At 39.5% G+C, this 20,022-nt stretch overlaps 1 protein-coding gene across 2 annotated transcripts in view; it reads left to right on the top strand.

Moving 5' to 3' along the window:
* The window catches only part of MST1R (macrophage stimulating 1 receptor), a 107,407-nt gene extending 87,800 nt beyond the window's left edge, over window positions 1–19,607 (top strand). For both annotated transcript variants that reach the window (XM_053721150.1, XM_053721149.1), the window contains exons 17-22: window positions 1,895–1,975; window positions 2,488–2,669; window positions 2,984–3,093; window positions 15,940–16,105; window positions 16,279–16,415; window positions 16,893–19,607. In XM_053721150.1, coding sequence (XP_053577125.1) covers window positions 1,895–1,975; window positions 2,488–2,669; window positions 2,984–3,093; window positions 15,940–16,105; window positions 16,279–16,415; window positions 16,893–17,133 — 917 coding nt within the window. In that variant the 3' untranslated portion in view covers window positions 17,134–19,607. The remainder of the gene's footprint in view (window positions 1–1,894; window positions 1,976–2,487; window positions 2,670–2,983; window positions 3,094–15,939; window positions 16,106–16,278; window positions 16,416–16,892) is intronic.
* The last annotated feature ends 415 nt before the right edge of the window (window positions 19,608–20,022 follow it).

The raw sequence follows: 20,022 nt of genomic DNA, 5'->3' as shown, positions 1-20,022 counted from the left end.
TCTGTATAAGATTTATAAACTAACACTTGACACATAAAACACTGATCAGGACTATTACCTCTTGCAAATTAAAGCGAGAACACAATAATACACGATTGAGACCACAATATGATTTATTTCCACTTAAAACATAGGAATATAAACAAACAAACGATATAAGTTGATAAAGAATAAAGGTCCCCCCAAAAAAACCACTTAAGGAAGAGTGGAGCATAGGCTTGAGAACTGTGTTTTTATTTCTATTTCTATTTTTATTTTCATCTTTATCTCTATTTTTACTTTTATCGTAAGAAACGATACACAACAACCCATATGCGTTCACAGATGAACTAATAAGTTTGAAATATAATAACAACAGGTCAGGATGTATAAAGGATAGATAACCTTATATTAACAACACAAAGAGAGGAATAAGAGACAACCTTCCAGGAGGAGGAACAACAAATAAACAATAGGGATTGGTCAAGAACAAGATCCAATCAGGAAGATGGACACGATATTTAAATCCAGACTGCACAGCACACAAGCATCTTGATAAAGGCCCCAGGCTGAAACGCGTAGAGATTGCTGACAGTCACAGGATATCTAAACACAGAACCCAGCAGGTGAGAGGTCTTTCTCGTGTTCGGGCTGGCTAGGATAGGTACATCGAGCCATATCCCACTTTCTAGGGACAGACTCCATATCTGTAATTCCTATCCAAGGATCCAGTAACCGCTCCAGCCTCAATCACCTGGCTTAAGGGCTACACAGACACAAGGAGAAAATCCACAATTGGATCAGGAAATACCTGAAGAACCCGGATTTTAACCAAAAAAAAGAAAACAAGGGAGAACATACAGAACTACTTCACCAAAGGACCGGCCGGTCACAACTTTAACGGAGGAGATCCAGAATATGGACAATATAAAAAGGTTTTTATAACAAGAGACAATCTGCTTATACACGTATATATGACAGATAAATCCACTTACTACCATTTACCGCTGTGACAAACCACCGTAGACCTGGAATATCAATGTCTAAGTAAAAATACGTGGTATTCACACTCATCTAGCTAATATATTGTAAAACTAGATCTGCACTGAAAAATTGTAATTGTAACAAACAAAATATACGATACATGTATGTCAAGGAATAGAAACTTTTTGTTTTTTATCAGATGTTGCCAATCAGAGCTGCTTTCATAAAACCACGGTTATAGTCCAAAACCAGCAGTAATACTGATAGAATATAACAAGTATAAATTTCAAATAAAAAACTGTTTTAATGTGGTTTTAAATCTAGATGCCGGCATCTATGTGTTAGATTTTATTGTTAACTATTATACGATAAGAACCTTATCTGTATAGGAATAAAATACATATATCTTAAAGCACTTGCTCCTCTCTCTTCTTTTACATCATATTTTATAATAATATCTATAAGATACTTATATATAAAAAACATAGGACATAAGACTATTTTAAAAATATAGAAATTACTCTATCATCCAGGTTATATGATCAAAATAAACCGGGGATCCTTATATATCAAAATAGTAATCCCATAATTGAACAACCCAAAACAGGGACACCTTCATATTCAGATAAAAATAGATCCAAACTAATATATATTTATTTCACTTTATAAGACTCGCAGCTGCGTAGCGCTATCCCAATCACTTTTTCTTCTCTTCCAAAAGCTAATAAGCCTCTCTTGCTGTAGCTGATTATCTGAAGTGTGATATGATACAAGAGGTCATACTCTGTGTGTCTGAGTGATGCAGAAGAGATATTATGCTAAATAAAGTCATTTTAAATGGTTAAGGCTCTTCTAGGTTTTGTTTTGTTCTTATCATATTTGACCTTGGCATTGTGAGCTCTTGGTGACGTTCTTGTTTCTCTTCCTGCAGGTCACTTTGGGAGTGTCTACCATGGCACCTATCTGGATGAAGAGCAGCGAGAGGTGCACTGTGCTGTGAAATCTCTAAACAGTGAGAACACAAATGGGGATATGTTGAGAGAATTCCCAAGTCCTGGGGCATTACTAGAAAAATATGTCATCTTGTTATAGTCTTGTCACTTTCCCTGGGCATTATGAGGAAATATGTCATACTATTATAGCACTGTCACTGTCCCTGGGCATAATGGGGAAATATGTCACCCTATTATTGGATCATCACTGGTCCTGGGGGTATTTAGTCAAAATGTCATTGCATTGGGAATATGTAGGAAAATATGGAATCTTAGTATGACATGGAAAATACCTTCATCCTTTTGAGAATGTTAGGAAAATGTGCTCTTGGGAAGAATATTCCAACCATTACCAAATTAAATCAGATATTTCATGCTTATTCCCCTTTCCGTCCTTCAACCACCATTGAAATGGTTAAAAGTTAATTTTCACTAGTAACTATGGGAAAGATTGGCATATTATTAGCTTCCTCTTTGGCATTATAGGAACGTTCATTGAGTAGAAGGATTTCATAGTCCATTTGTTCTCTAGGAATCACTGATGTGGAGGAAGTAGAGGAGTTTTTGCGTGAGGGCATTCTCATGAAGAGTTTCCATCACCCTCATGTCCTGTCTCTAATTGGGATCTGTCTGCCGCAGGAGGGGCTTCCACTGGTGATTCTTCCATATATGTCACATGGGGACTTGAGACATTTCATTCGTAGTGAGGAGAGGGTAAGGAACCCATTCTAAAGCGATCACAGAAAGGTGGAAAAAGTAGAGTTTTTCTTCTAAATCTGGCAAAACCCAATAGTCAAACTAACAATTAGGTGCCTTCAAAATTGTTTACAAACTTTTGTAAAACAATTTGTGACATGAAAAACAACAATATTACATGTGGCCCCTGTACGGTTAACTCTTGAACCTTCAGTTGAAAGTGCATTGAGGAAAATGTGAGATGGAGGAACAAGGTCTTCCTGGGAAGATGCAGTTATTTTGAACCCATTTTCCCCTACAACTTCTTCATTACTTTCATTCTGTCTTCTTAGAATCCAACTGTTAAAGATCTGGTGAGTTTTGGGCTGCAAGTTTCCCAAGGCATGGAATACCTGGCTGAAAAAAAGTTTGTGCACAGAGACCTGGCTGCTCGAAACTGCATGTGAGTAACTTTGTCATCATGGGAGGGGATTATACTGGTCAAAGGGATAATAATAGTTACTATCATTATATGAGTACCAGTTTGACAGTAGATGTCTGTGATTCAGTTATGTCCTGTTACATGAAGCCCCTGTGCTACTCAGTTCCCAGTATGTCCTAACACATGAAGCCTCTTCCAGTATCATGTGACAGCCATCAGCCAATCGCAAAATGTATATATATATATATATATATATATATATATATACACACACACAGACTGTGTACTTTTGCGCAGGCTCAGGAACCGGTTTAGTATTATTATTTACTACATACTCTATTTGAATCATGAAACTTTCATTTTGATTTTAGTGGTCCTTTAATTGAGAAAGGTTTGGAATTTATAATATTTGTATCTGTAAAATAGGACACTTTGGAGAGGGGATCGAACCAAGTGTTAACAACATTATCTTATGTCATTTAGGTAATATTCACATGTCATAATACAGCTTATACATGTGACCTAGTATCATTTGAAATACTTTTGTATACATAGTACTCTCAGAAAAATAGTACAGTACTGTAATCAGAAAGGTAATATTTGTTGTTTTAAATAAATATAGACCTATTTACATTTTACACCAAACCAGACTCAGACAGAGAAGATAGTGATTTAAAGTGAATGTAAATTTTGATGCTAAAGTGCCCAGTTTTTAAAAATTCGATTAAAAACAGGGGCACTTTAATTCATCAAAATTTACATTTCACTCGTTGTGAAGAAATACTTACCTGTTAAACTTGACAGCAGCTACAGCTTCCTCCGGTCGTTGCAAGCCATTTCTGATGTCAGAAATGATGGATAGGTCATCCTCCAATCACGGCTTCCCCCCCCCCGGGGGAATCGGTGTCTGATTCAATGCCGTGATTGGAGGAAGCCGGATTCATTATTTTAGACCCAGGAAGAGGCTTTGCGACTGGCAGAGGAAGCTGGAGCTGCTGTCAAGATTTAAAAGGTAAGTTTTTTTTCACAGCACAAGTGAAATGTAAATTTTGATGAATTAAAGTGCCCCTGTTTTTAATTGAATTTTTAAAAACCCGGGCACTTTAGCATCAAAATTTACATTCACTTTAAGCAGGGGAAATATACCGGTATGTAGATAGATAGATAGATAGATAGATAGATAGATAGATTAATATTAAGACCATTTCCCTTTAATTGTGGCAGTCTTATTTATTAACCCTTCTGTGCGCAGACTGAGCCATCTGTAGACTTTGTGCTGTTACTTATCCTCGAGGAACAGAATTAAGAATCAGTGATCTGAATCACTGTTTACATATGAAAACGGCCCATCGGCTAGTGTTGGTAAATGCTCATGCATTATTAGCATATTATTATTTGTGATTTCCATAACCTTATAGACATATTTATCTCACCTTCAGGCAATCAAAGAAAAAGCTGAGAAATATATTAATTTAAAATATTAAAAAAAACAAAAACACCCCTGGCTGATTTAGTTTTTTTCTTTTTTGTGGGGATGGAAAAGAATCTTTAATATTTGTTGAATTAGTGTCTGTATTTTTGGGTGTACGCAGTTCCTACTTGTGACAAACACAGAAAGATTTCTTATAGGCACTGTAGTAACCAGAGTGGTAGCTTCCTAATTTGTCAAGTGCCCCCATTCTAATCTTTCAGAAAAGTTACCGAATATTTCAAGGCAGCTCTGGTGGTTAAATTAAAAAAGGATATAAAACAAAATCTAGTAAAACAAGTTAAAATAAAAATAAAATGGGTTACGGGAAGCACGGAAGAAAAATATACACGGTGAGAGCAAAAGTAAAACGCAAAAGATAATACGCTCAGTACTGATGACAAATAATATATTTGAATGCAGTTATTTTCTTTAAATGGACACACAAAAGTCAAATTTTTTGACACTATTGAAAATATCTTAATAAAACTTATGTTCTGTCCCAGTCGGGACCTCAACTCAATATTTTTAGAAGACCCTTAACGCTTATCCCTCTGCCTTGATCCTTCGCTTTTCTTCAAATAAGTTTTTTATTTTTTTCTGATACAGCGGGCGGTATTGGTAATCAGAAGCCGTATTATCCGCTGTAATGTTGGATGGCAGAGCGCTCTCACGCACATCTGCTTTTGCAGTGTACCTGCCTATTATGCGTATATGTGTCTGGTACCTGCTTGTGTCATGGTTTAGGGTCGCATTTATAATTATTATCATTATTATTATTATTAAGCGGGCACACCGCCTAAGCCGAAGCACTTGAGCGCATTCTGCTCTTCAGCATTATAGGTCGCAGTGCGGTTTCTGACTACCTATACTGCCCGCTGCCTCAAAGATGGTGGCAAAGGGCTTCGAAAAATATTAATAGATGGAGAATTGAGGTCCCAAACTGCGACTTATATTTTTTATTAAACTGTTTTTTTAATGGTGAAAAAAATAAAAATAATTTAGTGTCACTTTAACCAATAATATCAATGCATGATATATGTTATTTAACGTCATGTTTTAAAAGGAAATAAAACTTCTACAATTCAGACACAGCATACAATTATAAACATTGATCAATTTACATATCTTCAAATGTAGCAGAGAGAAAAGTTAAAACTTTTATGATTTACACAGAACATGCTATTTTAAACAAATTTAGAATTGACATCTATTATCTAATTTTCTTCATTCTCTTGTCATCCTTTGTTAAAAAGCATACATAGGTAGGCTCAGGATCAACAATGCACTTCTGGGAGCTAACTGCTGATTGGTGACTGCACATATATGCCTCTTGTCATTGGCTCACCTGTGTTTAGCTAGCTTCTGATAGTGCATTGCTGCTCCTTTAACAAAAATTTAACTTAGAGAACAAAACTAATTTGATGATAAAAGTGAATTGGAAAGTTGGTTAAAATTGCACATGAAAGTGCAATTTTGTCTATACTGTCCCTTTAACTTTTTCTTATTTTTAATCTTTTGTTGGAACATATCTTTCCATGTCAGCATAAAGAGGTAGGCTCAGGAACGTGCACGTGCAGTGCAGTAGTGCAATATTATTCCTGATCAGAAGAATCCAATATCCCAGCAACAGATCTATACCTGCACTCTGGGGTATTGTAATGTAAATGATAGTATACATAAGGGTTCTTCAAACTACGGGTCGGGACCCATTACTGGATCACAACACCATGTTTACTGAGTCACCACTTGTGTGTGGTGTGTGTGTGCTGTATGAGAGTGTGTGGTGTGTGTCTGGGGTGTGTATGTTGTATGAGAGTGTGTGCTCTATGTGTGCTGCAGGAGTGTGTGTGTGCTGTATAAGTGCATGGTGTGTGTGTTTGTTGTATAAGATTGTGAGGTATATGTGTGCTGCAGGAGTGTGTGTGTGCTGTATAAGTGCATGGTGTTTGTGTTTGTTGTATGAGAGTGTGTGGTGTATGTGTGCTGTATAAGTGCATGGTGTGTGTATTTGTTGTATGAGAGTGTGTGGTGTATGTGTGCTGCAGGAGTGTGTGTGCTGTATAAGTGCATGGTGTGTGTGTTTGTTGTATGAGAGTGTGTGGTGTATGTGTGCTGTAGGTATGTGTGTTTGCTGTATAAGTGCATGGTGTGTCTGTTGTATGAGAGTGTGTGGTGTATGTGTGCTGTAGTTGTGTGTGTGCTGTATAAGTGCATGGTGTGTGTGTGTGTTTGTTGTATGAGAGTGTGTGGTGTGTGTGTGCTGTATAAGTGCATGGTGTGTGTGTTTGTTGTATGAGAGTGTGTGGTGTATGTGTGCTGTATAAGTGCATGGTGTGTGTGTTTGTTGTATGAGAGTGTGTGGTGTATGTGTGCTGTATAAGTGCATGGTGTGTGTGTGTTTGTTTTATGAGAGAGTGTGGTGTATGTGTGCTGTAGTTGTGTGTGTGCTGTATAAGTACATGATGTGTGTGTTTGTTGTATGAGAGTGTGTGGTGTATGTGTGCTGCAGGAGTGTGTGTGCTGTATAAGTGCATGGTGTGTGTGTGTTTGTTGTATGAGAGTGTGTGCTGTATGTGTGTGTGTGGTGTATGTGTGCTGTATAAGTACATGGTGTGTGTGTTTATTGTATGAGAGTGTGTGGTGTATGTGTGTTGCAGGAGTGTGTGCTGTATAAGTGCATGGTGTGTGTGTTTGTTGTAAGAGACTGTGTGGTGTGTGCTGTATAAGTGCATGGTGTGCGTGTGTGGTGTGTGTGAGTGCGTGCTGTATAGGTGCATGGTGTGTGTGTTTGTTGTATGAGAGTGTGTGGTGTATGTGTGTTGCAGGAGTGTGTGCTGTATAAGTGCATGGTGTGTGTGTTTGTTGTAAGAGACTGTGTGGTGTGTGCTGTATAAGTGCATGGTGTGTGTGTTTATTGTATGAGAGTGTGTGGTGTATGTGTGTTGCAGGAGTGTGTGCTGTATAAGTGCATGGTGTGTGTGTTTGTTGTAAGAGACTGTGTGGTGTGTGCTGTATAAGTGCATGGTGTGTGTGTGTGGTGTATGTGTGCTGCAGGAGTGTGTGAGTGCGTGCTGTATAGGTGCATGGTGTGTGTGTTTATTGTATGAGAGTGTGTTGTGTATGTGTGCTGCAGGAGTGTGTGTGCTGTATAAGTGCATGGTGTGTGTTTGTTGTATGAGAGTGTGTGCTGTATGAGTGTGTGTGGTGTATGTGTGCTGTATAAGTGCATGGTGTGTGTATGTGTGCTGCAGGAGTGTGTGAGTGCGTGCTGTATAGGTGCATGGTGTGTGTGTTTATTGTATGAGAGTGTGTGGTGTATGTGTGCTGCAGGAGTGTGTGTGTGCTGTATAAGTGCATGGTGTGTGTGTTTGTTGTAAGAGACTGTGTGGTGTGTGTGTGCTGTATAAGTGCATGGTGTGTGTGTTTGTTGTATGGGTGTGTGTGGTGTATGTGTGCTGCAGGAGTGTGTGCTGTATAAGTGCATGGTGTGTGTGTTTGTTGTATGCGAGTGTGTGGTGTGTGTGCTGTAAGTGCATGGTGTGTGTGTTTGTTGTATGAGAGTGTGTGGTGTATGTGTGCTGTAGTTGTTTGTGTGCCTTATAAGTGCATGGTGTGTGTGTGTTTGTTGTATGAGAGTGTGTGATGTATGTGTAATGTCCTTATATAGCAAACATTAACTCTTTATATGAATGATGCACTTGCAACTTCTAAATGTAACTGGCACTTTATTTACTGCATGACATAACAAGGTGCTCATGTAGATTTGCACACAGTAATATGGATAGATACACATATATATAGTCCTTTATAATGAATGGCTGCTGCACTCCTTATATTAGCAGTCCTGTACACTGTGTATGCAGCACTATAGTAATCCAGGGTAACTTATAACTGTTAACTGTATAACTGTAATATAACTTATAATGTGTAACTGACAGTTCTTACTCTTCCTGACTGACTGATGCTGTATCCTCTGCAGTGATCTGTAGCTGACATTACATTTATTAGTATCAGCAATTGTCAAAGCTCAGGTTCAGTCCTTTATAACTGCATCACAAACTGTCACAAGATGGCTTCTCTGAACTGTTCTGATTCTAAGCACAGCCCACTTGATGACATCATCTTTGTATGGAAGCCTCAATGTGCCATCTGATCAAACCAGGAAGTAAGCACAACACTACATCTCCTTTCCTACTTATTTTTTTTTTTATAAACTTAACTGCTTAACAACAACCATAAGATAAATCGGTCTTCTCCAGCATCCTCTTGTATTGTGGACGTGAAAGCTGCTTCTTGTTTCTTACGTTGACGAAAGTTTCTCTGATATGTTGCATGTTGTCTCCGGCGAGTGTCTCTGAGATTAACTTCAGGAGACCAATGAACAACAGGTTCGTTGCCTGGGAGTACAAGCATAACTATTGTGGTCCTGTATAGAATTTCCTGACTCATTATTACAAGGTTCTTCTACTGAGGCTGGTATTTCTGAGTCATCTTCTGTAGTTGAGTCAGAGCCTGTGTTTGGATCATGCCAAACACCACCCCAGATATCAAAGTCATTGTCTGATTGCATTTTTATGTGATGGTCCTCACCAGCCTGTTCTCTCTAGTCGTGGTCGTAGTTGGTTCACATGGTGGCGACACACACCTGATTGAGTGGTTATCACATACATCTTTGGGCCCTCAACCTGGGCAACAACACCTGGTGCCCATTTTTCCTCTGTATGGTACACCCTATACCAAACCAAGTCTCCTTCTGTATAGGTCCGTGAAGTTTTTCCCACTCTCATTTTATCTTGCATGATGCGGACTGTTTCTGCTACATCTGGTGTGATTAAATCCAGCTTTGTACGGATCTTCCTGCCAAACAATAGTTGAGCTGGGGCAACTCCTGTGGTGGGGTGTTGAGTAACCCTATATTGCAAAAATTGTAAAATGTTTTTAGTATTAACCTGCTTCTCTGCTTTTAGCGCTTTCAGTGCCCTTTTAAAGGTTTGGACAAATCTCTCTGCTTGCCCGTTGGTGGCTGGGTGATATGGTGCCGTCCGATGATGGTGAATTCCATTCGCATGTAAAAATTCTGGAAGTCTTGTGACATAAACTGGGGACCATTGTCTATGACCAGTTTTCTTGGCAAACCAAATACTGAAAACAGTCTTTCTAATGCTGATATGACTTCAGTAGTTGTAGTCCTTGTCATTGGAATTACTTCTGGCCACTTAGAGTGTGCATCAATTATGATTAAGTATGAGATTCCATCAATAGGACCGGCAAAGTCCAAATGTAGTCTCTCCCAAGGAGTAGTAGGCCAGTCCCATGGTTGTACAGCTCCTCGTGGAAGCTGTCCTTGAGCTTGAACACACCCTTTGCATGCCATAACATAGTTCTCAATGTCCTTATCGATGGCCGGCCACCAAACATGACCCCTAGCCTTCTGTTTCATTCTGACAATGCCTGGGTGTCCTTCATGAAGGAGTTTTAACGTAGCTTGCCGTAGCCCATTAGGAACGAGAACTATCTCACCCCATAAAATACATCCATTTCTGAGTGTGAGTTCTTTCGCTCGTAGTATGTATGCTCGCTGCACATCACAGCCAGTTCTTGGCCAGCCATCTCTCAAATACTTTGCCAGAAGTTGTAATTCAGTATCACAAGCTGTCTCCTTTGCAATTTGTTTGGCATGTACTATACCTGTAAAACACAATTGGAAGGCTTTCTTGAACAACTGGTAAGGAATTCATTAGTGGAAGCCTGGACATGGCATCAGCATTGCCATGGGAATCATGGGCCCGGTATTTGATGGAGTAATGATATGCTCCCAAAGTTAGAGCATACCTTTGCAATCTAGCCGCTGTAGTGGTTGAAATTCCTTTCCTTGGATTAAAGATGGTCAGCAGTGGCTTATGGTCAGTTAAAAGAGTAAATTGTCTACCATAAATATAGTTATGGAACTTCTTAACAGCCCATACAATGGCCAATGCTTCCTTGTCTAATTGGGAATAGTTCTTCTCTGTCGTCGTTAGAGAACGGGAAGCAAAGGCTACCGGTCGGTCTGTCCCATCTGGCATTGTGTGTGACAATACAGCCCCTAAACCATAAGGCGAAGCATCACATGCTATCATGAGTGGTTTCTGAAGATCATAGTGCATTAACATGCGGGAACACAGGAGTAGGTTCTTGGATTCCTGGAAGGCTTTATTGCATTCACTGCTCCACAACCAGGGTCAATTTGTCTCAAGAAGCTGATGTAGTGGGTGTAACGTATGGGCTAGCTGGGGAAAAAAACGGTGGTAATAGTTAAGGAGACCAAGGTATGATCGTAGTTGTGATGCATTCTGTGGTATAGGAGCTTCTTGCAAGGCCTTGACTTTGTCATCAGCAGTGTGTAGACCATGACAATCTATAACATGGCCACAAAATTCTAATTTGTCACGCATGAAAGCACACTTCTCCAAGTTGACTTTCAACCCGTAGATCATTAGCCGCTGCAGTACCCTCTCTACATTGTGTCGATGTTCTTCCTCCGTCCTGCCTGTGATTAACATGTCATCTAAAAGGCATTGGACATAGGGTAGTCCATTTAACAGTTCTTCCATGGTGCGTTGCCAGATGGCTGGTGCAGGAGCAATGCCAAAGACCATACGATTATATTGAAATAAACCACGGTGAGTATTGATGGTGAGTAACTTGCGGGAATCTGGATGTACTTCAAGTTGAAGGTAAGCATTTTTTAAATCAATCTTTGTGAAATGTTGTCCCCCAGCTAAGTTAGCAAAAAGCTCTTCTGTTCTGGGTAATGGATACTTATCCACTGCTAACTGTTCATTCAACACCATCCTAAAGTCTCCACATATTCGGATCTGTCCATCTTTCTTTCTTACCGGTACAATAGGAGAAGCCCACTCACTACGATGCACTGGGGTTATAATCTTTAACTCTTCTAACCTCCTCAGTTCAGCATCAACTCCTGCCCTTAAAGCGAATAGCACAGTTCGTGCTTTGAAAAACTTTGGCCTTGCTCCAGGTTTTAACTGTAACCGTACCCTTTTGTTCTTAACTTTTCCCAGAACATTTTCAAACACCGGGGCATATTTGATCTTAATGTTCTGAATCCACTGGGCACGATCAACTCCAATATGATGAACTTCACTGTTTTTGAGGCTCTCAGGCATGCCAAGGGCCCGTATCCAGTCCCTTCCATAAAGAGGTGGGCCACCTGATTTTAGTATATATAGTGTAAGATTGGCAGTTTTACTGTTTGTACACACAGATACAGATGCACACCCCAGTGGCGTCAAGACTTCTCTGGAGTATGTTTGTAGCTTCAAGGTAGTGGGCTGCAGCAATACTGGAATTTTCAGCTGTTTCCAATCTTTAATTGTCATAACTGAAACTGCAGCCCCAGTATCTAAGTCCATGGTCAAATCTTTTCCTTCAATATTAACATGAACGGTCAAAGGCTCAGACCCTGCTGTCATGGTGTATACAGTCAAACTCTGAACAGTCATTTCCTCTTCTGAATCTGATGTGGCTCCCTTATAAGCCATGTGGTAATTTCCCTTCTTATGAGTTTTGCTTGAGACACTCTGCTGAGATCCTCTGCAAGCCTTCTTTAAGTGTCCTATTTTACCACAGCCATGACAACGAGCATTTTTAAATCTGCATTCAGAAGCTACATGATTCTGTGCTCCACATCTGTAACAGTTAATAGGCGATGCTGCTTTTGCTGAATATTTACTGGCTGGTTTAGTCTGTTGCTTCACATTAGAGAAAAATACCTGTTCTTCCTTAGTGTGAGAATGCGTCTGCAGTAAACTAGTGTCTCGTGTGGCCTGTTCCAAAACAGAAGCAATCTCTAGTGCTTTATGGAAGGTCAGGCTCTCCTCTGTCAAAAGTCGCCTTTGAATAGATTCTGTACTGATACCCATAACAAACTGATCTCTAAGGGCAATATTCAGATACTCCACAAAAGCACATGTGCTGGCCAATTTCTTTAAATTGATTGCAAATGTAGATACAGTCTCTTGTACCCCTTGGCGCCTGCTATAAAACTTGAACCGCTCAGCAATCTCTAATGGCCGTGGTTGGAAATGTTGTGTTAAGATCTGTATTATTTCAGACAAAGACTTGGTGGCTGGCTTTTCTTGGTGTAGCAGATCTTTTAGAATCTCTTATGTTTTAGCACCAATAGTTGTCAGACAGCAACAGACTTAGTATCTCCAATGTCATTGGCAAGTAAATACTGCTGTAGTCTTTCAGTCCAGGAAACCCAGTTATCTGTGTCAGAGTCAAATTCTTTCAATGCTCCAAATACAGCCATTATTGCGTGAGTTTGTGGTAGTATACTCGTCGCCAGATGTAATGTCCTTATATAGCAAACATTAACTCTTTATATGAATGATGCACTTGCAACTTCTAAATGTAACTGGCACTTTATTTACTGCATGACATAACAAGGTGCTCCTGTAGATTTGCACACAGTAATATGGATAGATACACATATATATAGTCCTTTATAATGAATGGCTGCTGCACTCCTTATATTTGCAGTCCTGTACACTGTGTATGCAGCACTATAGTAATCCAGGGTAACTTATAACTGTATAACTGTTAACTGTATAACTGTAATATAATTTATAATGTTTAACTGACAGTTCTTACTCTTCCTGACTGGCTGATGCTGTATCCTCTGCAGTGATCTGTAGCTGACATTACATTTATTAGTATCAGCAATTGTCAAAGCTCAGGTTCAATCCTTGTACTTTATAACTGCATCACAAACTGTCACAAGATGGCTTCTCTGAACTGTTCTGATTCTAAGCACAGCCCACTTGATGACATCATCTTTGTATGGAATCCTCAATGTGCCATCTGACCAAACCAGGAAGTAAGCACAACACTACAGTATGTGTGCTGTAGTTGTGTGTGTGCTGTATAAGTGCATGGTGTGTGTGTTTGTTGTATGAGAGTGTGTGGTATATGTGTGCTGCAGGAGTGTGTGTGTGCTGTATAAGTGCATGGTGTGTGTTTGTTGTATGAGAGTGTGTGGTGTATGTGTGCTGTATAAGTGCATGGTGTGTGTGTTTGTTGTATGAGTGTGTGTGTGGTGTATGTGTGCTGTAGGAGTGTGTGAGTGTGTGCTGTATAGGTGCATATGAGTGATGGTGTGTGATGTGTGTGTTTGTTGTATGAGAGTATATGGTGTATGTGTGCTATATAAGTGCATTCTGTGTGTGTGTGTGTTGTATGAGAGTGTGTGGTGTATGTTTGCTGTAGGAGTGTGTGTGTGTTGTATAAGTGCATGGTGTGTGTGTGTTATGAGTGAGTGTGTGTGGTGTCTGTGTGTGTTGTATAATAGTGTGTGGTGTAGGAGTGTGTGTGTTTGTTGTATGAGAGTGTGTGGTGTATGTGTGTTGTAGGAGTGTGTGTGTGTGCTGTATAAGTGCATGGTGTGTGTGTTTGTTTGTTGTATGAGTGTGTGTGGTGTATGTGTGCTGTATAAGTGCATGGTGTGTGTGTGTGGTGTATGTGTGCTGTAGGAGTGTGTGAGTGTGTGCTGTATAGGTGCATATGAGTGATGGTGTGTGATGTGTGTGTTTGTTGTATGAGAGTATATGGTGTATGTGTGCTATATAAGTGCATTCTGTGTGTGTGTGTGTTGTATGAGAGTGTGTGGTGTATGTTTGCTGTAGGAGTGTGTGTGTGCTGTATAAGTGCATGGTGTGTGTGTGTTATGAGTGAGTGTGTGTGGTGTCTGTGTGTGTTGTATGAGAGTGTGTGGTGTAGGAGTGTGTGTGTTTGTTGTATGAGAGTGTGTGGTGTATGTGTGTTGTAGGAGTGTGTGTGTGTGCTGTATAAGTGCATGGTGTGTGTGTTTGTTGTATGAGTGTGTGTGGTGTATGTGTGCTGTATAAGTGCATGGTGTGTGTGTTTGTTGTATGAGAGTGTGTGGTGTATGTGTGCTGTAGGAGTGTGGGTGTGCTGTATAAGTGCATGGTATGTGTGTGTACTATGAGTGAGTGTGTGTGTGTGGTGTAGGAGTGTGTGTGTTTGTTGTATGAGAGTGTGTGGTGCGTGCTGTATGAGAGTTTGTTTCAACTTTTTGCAACACTTTCAAGTTTGACTACAATTAGGAATAAAGTACACACACGTTAGTCACTTTGCAAAAAATTGTAGTTATCTTGATATATATTATTTCAGACCAAGCATAAAAATAGGGTCGCAAAGGTATGTGGTATTATGGCACTGGGTCTTGGGGAAAAATGTTTAAAGAACCCTGGTATACATTATTAGAAAATCTTTATGGTGTCATGATCATGACTTGCTGTGGTTGCTAACAGTGTCAGATCTCTTGTTCTATAGTCACTGCATTACAAAGGTGCGCTAGTATCATGACTTGCTGTGGTTTCTAGCAGTGCATTACGCTAGTATCATGACTTGCTGTGGTTTCTAGCAGTGCATTACGCTAGTATCATGACTTGCTGTGGTTTCTAGCAGTGCATTACGCTAGTATCATGACTTACTGTGGTTTCTAGCAGTGCATTACGCTAGTATCATGACTTGCTATGGTTTCTAGCAGTGCATTACGCTAGTATCATGACTTGCTGTGGTTTCTAGCAGTGCATTACGCTAGTATCATGACTTGCTGTGGTTTCTAGCAGTGCATTACGCTAGTATCATGACTTGCTATGGTTTCTAGCAGTGCATTACGCTAGTATCATGACTTGCTATGGTTTCTAGCAGTGCATTACGCTAGTATCATGACTTGCTGTGGTTTCTAGCAGTGCATTACGCTAGTATCATGCCTTGCTGTGGTTGCTAACCGTGTCAGATCTCTTGTTCTACAGAGTCATTGCATTACATAGGTGCGCTAGTATCATGACTTGCTGTGGTTTCTAGCAGTGCATTACGCTAGTATCATGACTTGCTGTGGTTTCTAGCAGTGCATTACGCTAGTATCATGACTTGCTGTGGTTTCTAGCAGTGCATTACGCTAGTATCATGCCTTGCTGTGGTTGCTAACCGTGTCAGATCTCTTGTTCTACAGAGTCATTGCATTACATAGGTGCGCTAGTATCATGACTTGCTGTGGTTTCTAGCAGTGCATTACGCTAGTATCATGACTTGCTGTGGTTTCTAGCAGTGCATTATGCTAGTATCATGACTTGCTGTGGTTTCTAGCAGTGCATTACGCTAGTATCATGACTTGCTGTGGTTTTTTAGCAGTGCATTACGCTAGTATCATGACTTGCTATGGTTTCTAGCAGTGCATTACGCTAGTATCATGACTTGCTGTGGTTTCTAGCAGTGCATTACGCTAGTATCATGACTTGCTGTGGTTTCTAGCAGTGCATTACGCTAGTATCATGACTTGCTGTGCCTTTGTGTTTACTTTCTAGGTTGGATGAAACATTTCAGGTGAAGGTTGCAGACTTTGGTTTGGCGAGAGATGTATTTGACAAAGAATATTACAGTGTCAGGCGCCACAAGAATGCCAGGCTGCCAGTCAAATGGATGGCACTAGAGAGTCTGCAGACTCAGAAATTTACTACCAAGAGTGATGTGGTAAGAAAGTGTTGGGGGAGTGGATGGTCTGGAGATCCTAGGACTAATGTTGAGATGCTGCAAGGCAAACTACATAGGGGACTTTGGGGACATTAGATAAAGGTTTGGAAAAAGGACAATAGACAAGGGTCTCAGTCAGGTTTTGATTGTGACATTGTTTCTCCCTTCCCCAGTGGTCTTTTGGGGTGCTACTTTGGGAGCTGATGACACGTGGTGCACCACCCTATCCTGATGTAGATCCCTATGACATAACACGATATCTATACAGGGGAAGGCGCCTCCCGCAACCCGAGTACTGCCCTGACACATTGTGAGTATAAATACCGCCAACCAAAATACTTGCCATAGCCATATTTTTCTTTCAGGATTCAGACAGATCATACAGTTTTTAACAATTTTCCGAATTACTTCTATTATTACATTTTCTTTGTTTTCTTGTTATCCTTTGTTGAAAAGAGTGTGCACATGTCTACAGTACTATATGGTAGGAGTTTTGCAACCATGTTATTCATTAGCAAGAGCACTAGATGGCAGCACTATTTCCTGTCATGTAGTGCCACAGACATGGGCACGCTACTTATCTCTTCAACAAAAAATAACTAGAGAACATAAATTTGATAATAGAAGTAAAGTGGAACCTTTTTTTTATTTTTTATTCCCTGTCTGAATCATGAAAAAAACAATTGGTTTCATGTCCCTTTAAGCATTCATAGCCCCAATCACTTTCTGATAGTACCAGGTGACTATGTAAGTACCCTTGACATGTTTTGTACCATATAAATCCTAGGTACTCACTTATGCTCCAGTGCTGGAGCCCACGGCCAGAGGAGCGACCGTCCTTCCCACAAGTGGTGGCTGACATGGAAACAATTGCCAGGTCTCTGATGGGAGATCACTACATCAATCTGAACGTCACCTACATCAACCTAGATAGAGATCAGCCCTTCCCTCCTGCCCCTCCAGCTTCTGAGGATGAACTAGAGGAGGAGACATCTGCAGAGGAAGAAGACGATGAACTCCAAAAATGAGACTTCCCCTAGTGCCTTCTCAGGAGGTAGAAGAGTGAATCAATGAGAATTTCAATCCATGCTGGAGAGCAGAGACAATATAGGGTGGAGTTGCTGAGTCCAGTTGACAATTGATGGAAGTTTTGTGTGAGACTCATCAGTTTGGGAATTCTTTGGAATCTCATGGATCCAAAAGAGCCAGTTTGAGCCAATGGATTTATCTTGTGTGCACGGAACACTTTATTTGCAGAAATCACTGGAGGACGAGACCTGTTATGGTGATGTTCTGTGAACTGGGATATTAGTGGTACCCCCCAACCCTTGTGATCCGAATCCTATGGATTTTTTTTTATAAATACTGCAAATGTTATTTTTGTATAAATTACTTAAAGGGACATGCAAGGCTTAAATCACATTCCAGTTTCTAGTATGTTCAGGCTATATAGCCATATCTTTCCTTTGTGAGTAATGTTGCCAAATATTTTTTTAAAAAAAAAGAAAAACATTTTTTATTTATTTTTTGAAGGCACTTGAAACCCAAATTTTTTCATTTATTTTCAAATAGAGAATATAATTAAAAAAACAACAACATTCCAGTTTACTTCTGTTATCAAAGTTACTTCTTTCTCTTGATATTCTTTTTTGAAGAGTTACATGTAAGTTGAGGGGTGTGCACGTGTCTGGCAGCAGTTTTGCAACCATGCTTTTAACAGTGTTATACACTTATGAGCACTAGATGAAAGCAATGCTAAAAGTATGGATGCAAAACTACTGCCATCTAGTTCTCTAGCTATATGCACACTCTTGAGCCTATTTAGGTATGCTCTTAACTAAAGATGCAAAAGAATGAAGTGCATTTAAATAAATAAAAAAATTGTGTATGCTTTAAAGGGATACTAAACCCATTTTTTGCTTTCATGATTCAGATAGAGCATGAGATTTAAAGCAACTTTCTAATTTACTACTATTATCATTTTATTCTTCGTTCTCTTGCTATCTTTATTTGAAGAAGCAGGAATCTAAGCAAAGGAGTATGCCCATTTTTGGTTCAGACCTTGCTTGCTGATTGGTGGGTACATTTAGCCACCAATCAGCAAGCGCAGCCCAGGTGCTGAACTGCTTAGATTCCTGCTTTTTCAAAAAAGATAGCACAAGAATGAAGACAAAAATGGATAATAGGAGTAAATTAGAAAGTTGCTTAAAATTGTGTGCTTTATCTGAATCATGAAATAAAAAAATTAGGTTTCGTATCCCTTTGAGAGCTCATATTTTGCTCCCTTTCTTACCAAGGTATTCTAGAAATTTCATCCACTACTTCATATTCATGTTCCCTTAAAACAAAAAAGAATTCATTTTACAATTCATCCATAAATAAATAGGACCTAATCAAACAATATTTTGAACGGTTTTCACTAATCGCTCTTTTTCTGTAACATGATTTTCCTCAAAGCTCCAAAACATTCAGTTATTGCTACATATTTTATTTCCAGTTAGCCACCTCCAGAACTGTTAAAGGGATATAAACTCAGAAATATTACATACATATATATATATCATCCTAATTACTTCTGTTATCAAATTTGCTTTGTTCCCATGTTATCCTTTGTTGAAGAGATACCTAGGTGTCCGGAGCAATACATGGCAGGAAATAGTGCTGTGATCTAGTGCTCTTTCATATGAATCACTAAATTGCCATTTAGTGTGCCAGACACGTGCACGCTCCAAAGCATACCTCTCTGCTTTTTCAAGAAAAGATACCAAGAGACCGAAGAAAATTTGACAATAGAAATAAAATCGAAATTTGTTTAAAATCACATTTTCGATCTGAATCAAGAAAGAAAAAAAATGTGCGTTTCATATCCCTTTAAAGGGACAGTAATTATGTAACCTTATCCTAACGACACCTTCATATATAAAAGAGATTTTAGAAATATACCCCCCAACCTTCCGTTCCTCGCTAGCCTCTTAAGATTTGTTTTTCTTTCTCAGAAGTGCCTAAAGGGTGCGCTGTGTAATCACAGTACGCTTGATCGCGGCATTGAACTAAATGTTGCACGTTCTTCCACTGGGTAAAGCTGTAGCGCACTACATTCACTTCAATGTCATGATCGAGCTCGCTGTAATTGTTTTTGAAGGTATCTCTAGGATAATGTTACATAAATCTGCATAGTGCAGAATTAAGTGACATTATTTTTTACGTTTACTGTCCCTTTAAGAAATGATGCCATTGTTTGCTGCCACCCCCAGGCCCCCTCATTTTAAACAGACATATGAATTTAGGCTAAATGGAACAATACTGTATACTTAGTTGCAGCTGGAAAAGAGATTTTCAATTACTTGAAGTGTTTGTATATATGTTATGTGTATATAGGTTTAAGTTGTGATATTTTTATATGGAAATTTAATTAAGGGATCTGTTTTATATTTGATTTAATTTTTATGTTTCTGTAGCTCAATAGGAATGTGTGTAAATAAATGGAGAATTTTCTAATAAATACATGAAATTATTGTTTATAGAGAAAGTAGTAGAGTGAGAGCTGTGTGTTTTATAGACAGTCACAGAGGAACATAGTGAGAGATAGCTGTGTGTCTTAAAGAGAGAGGAGCGTAGTGAGAGATAGCTGTGTGTCTTATAGAGAGAAGAACATAGTGAGAGATAGCTGTGTGCCTTATAGATAGAAGAACATAGTGAGAGATAGCTGTGTGTCTTATAGAGAGTGGAACATAGTGAAAGATAGCTGTGTGTCTTATAGAGAGAGGAGCATAGTGAGTGATAGCTATGTGCCTTATAGAGAGAGGGGAGAGTGAGAGATAGCTGTGTGTCTTATAGAGAGAGGAGCATAATGAGAGCTAGCTGTGTGTTATAGAGAGAAGGGAGAGTGAGAGATAGCTGTGTGTCTTATAGAGCGA

This window comes from Bombina bombina, chromosome 7, assembly GCF_027579735.1.
Source record: "Bombina bombina isolate aBomBom1 chromosome 7, aBomBom1.pri, whole genome shotgun sequence".
In the NCBI taxonomy this organism is placed as follows: Eukaryota; Metazoa; Chordata; class Amphibia; order Anura; family Bombinatoridae; genus Bombina; species Bombina bombina.
This window is presented reverse-complemented; position numbering and strand designations above follow the sequence as displayed.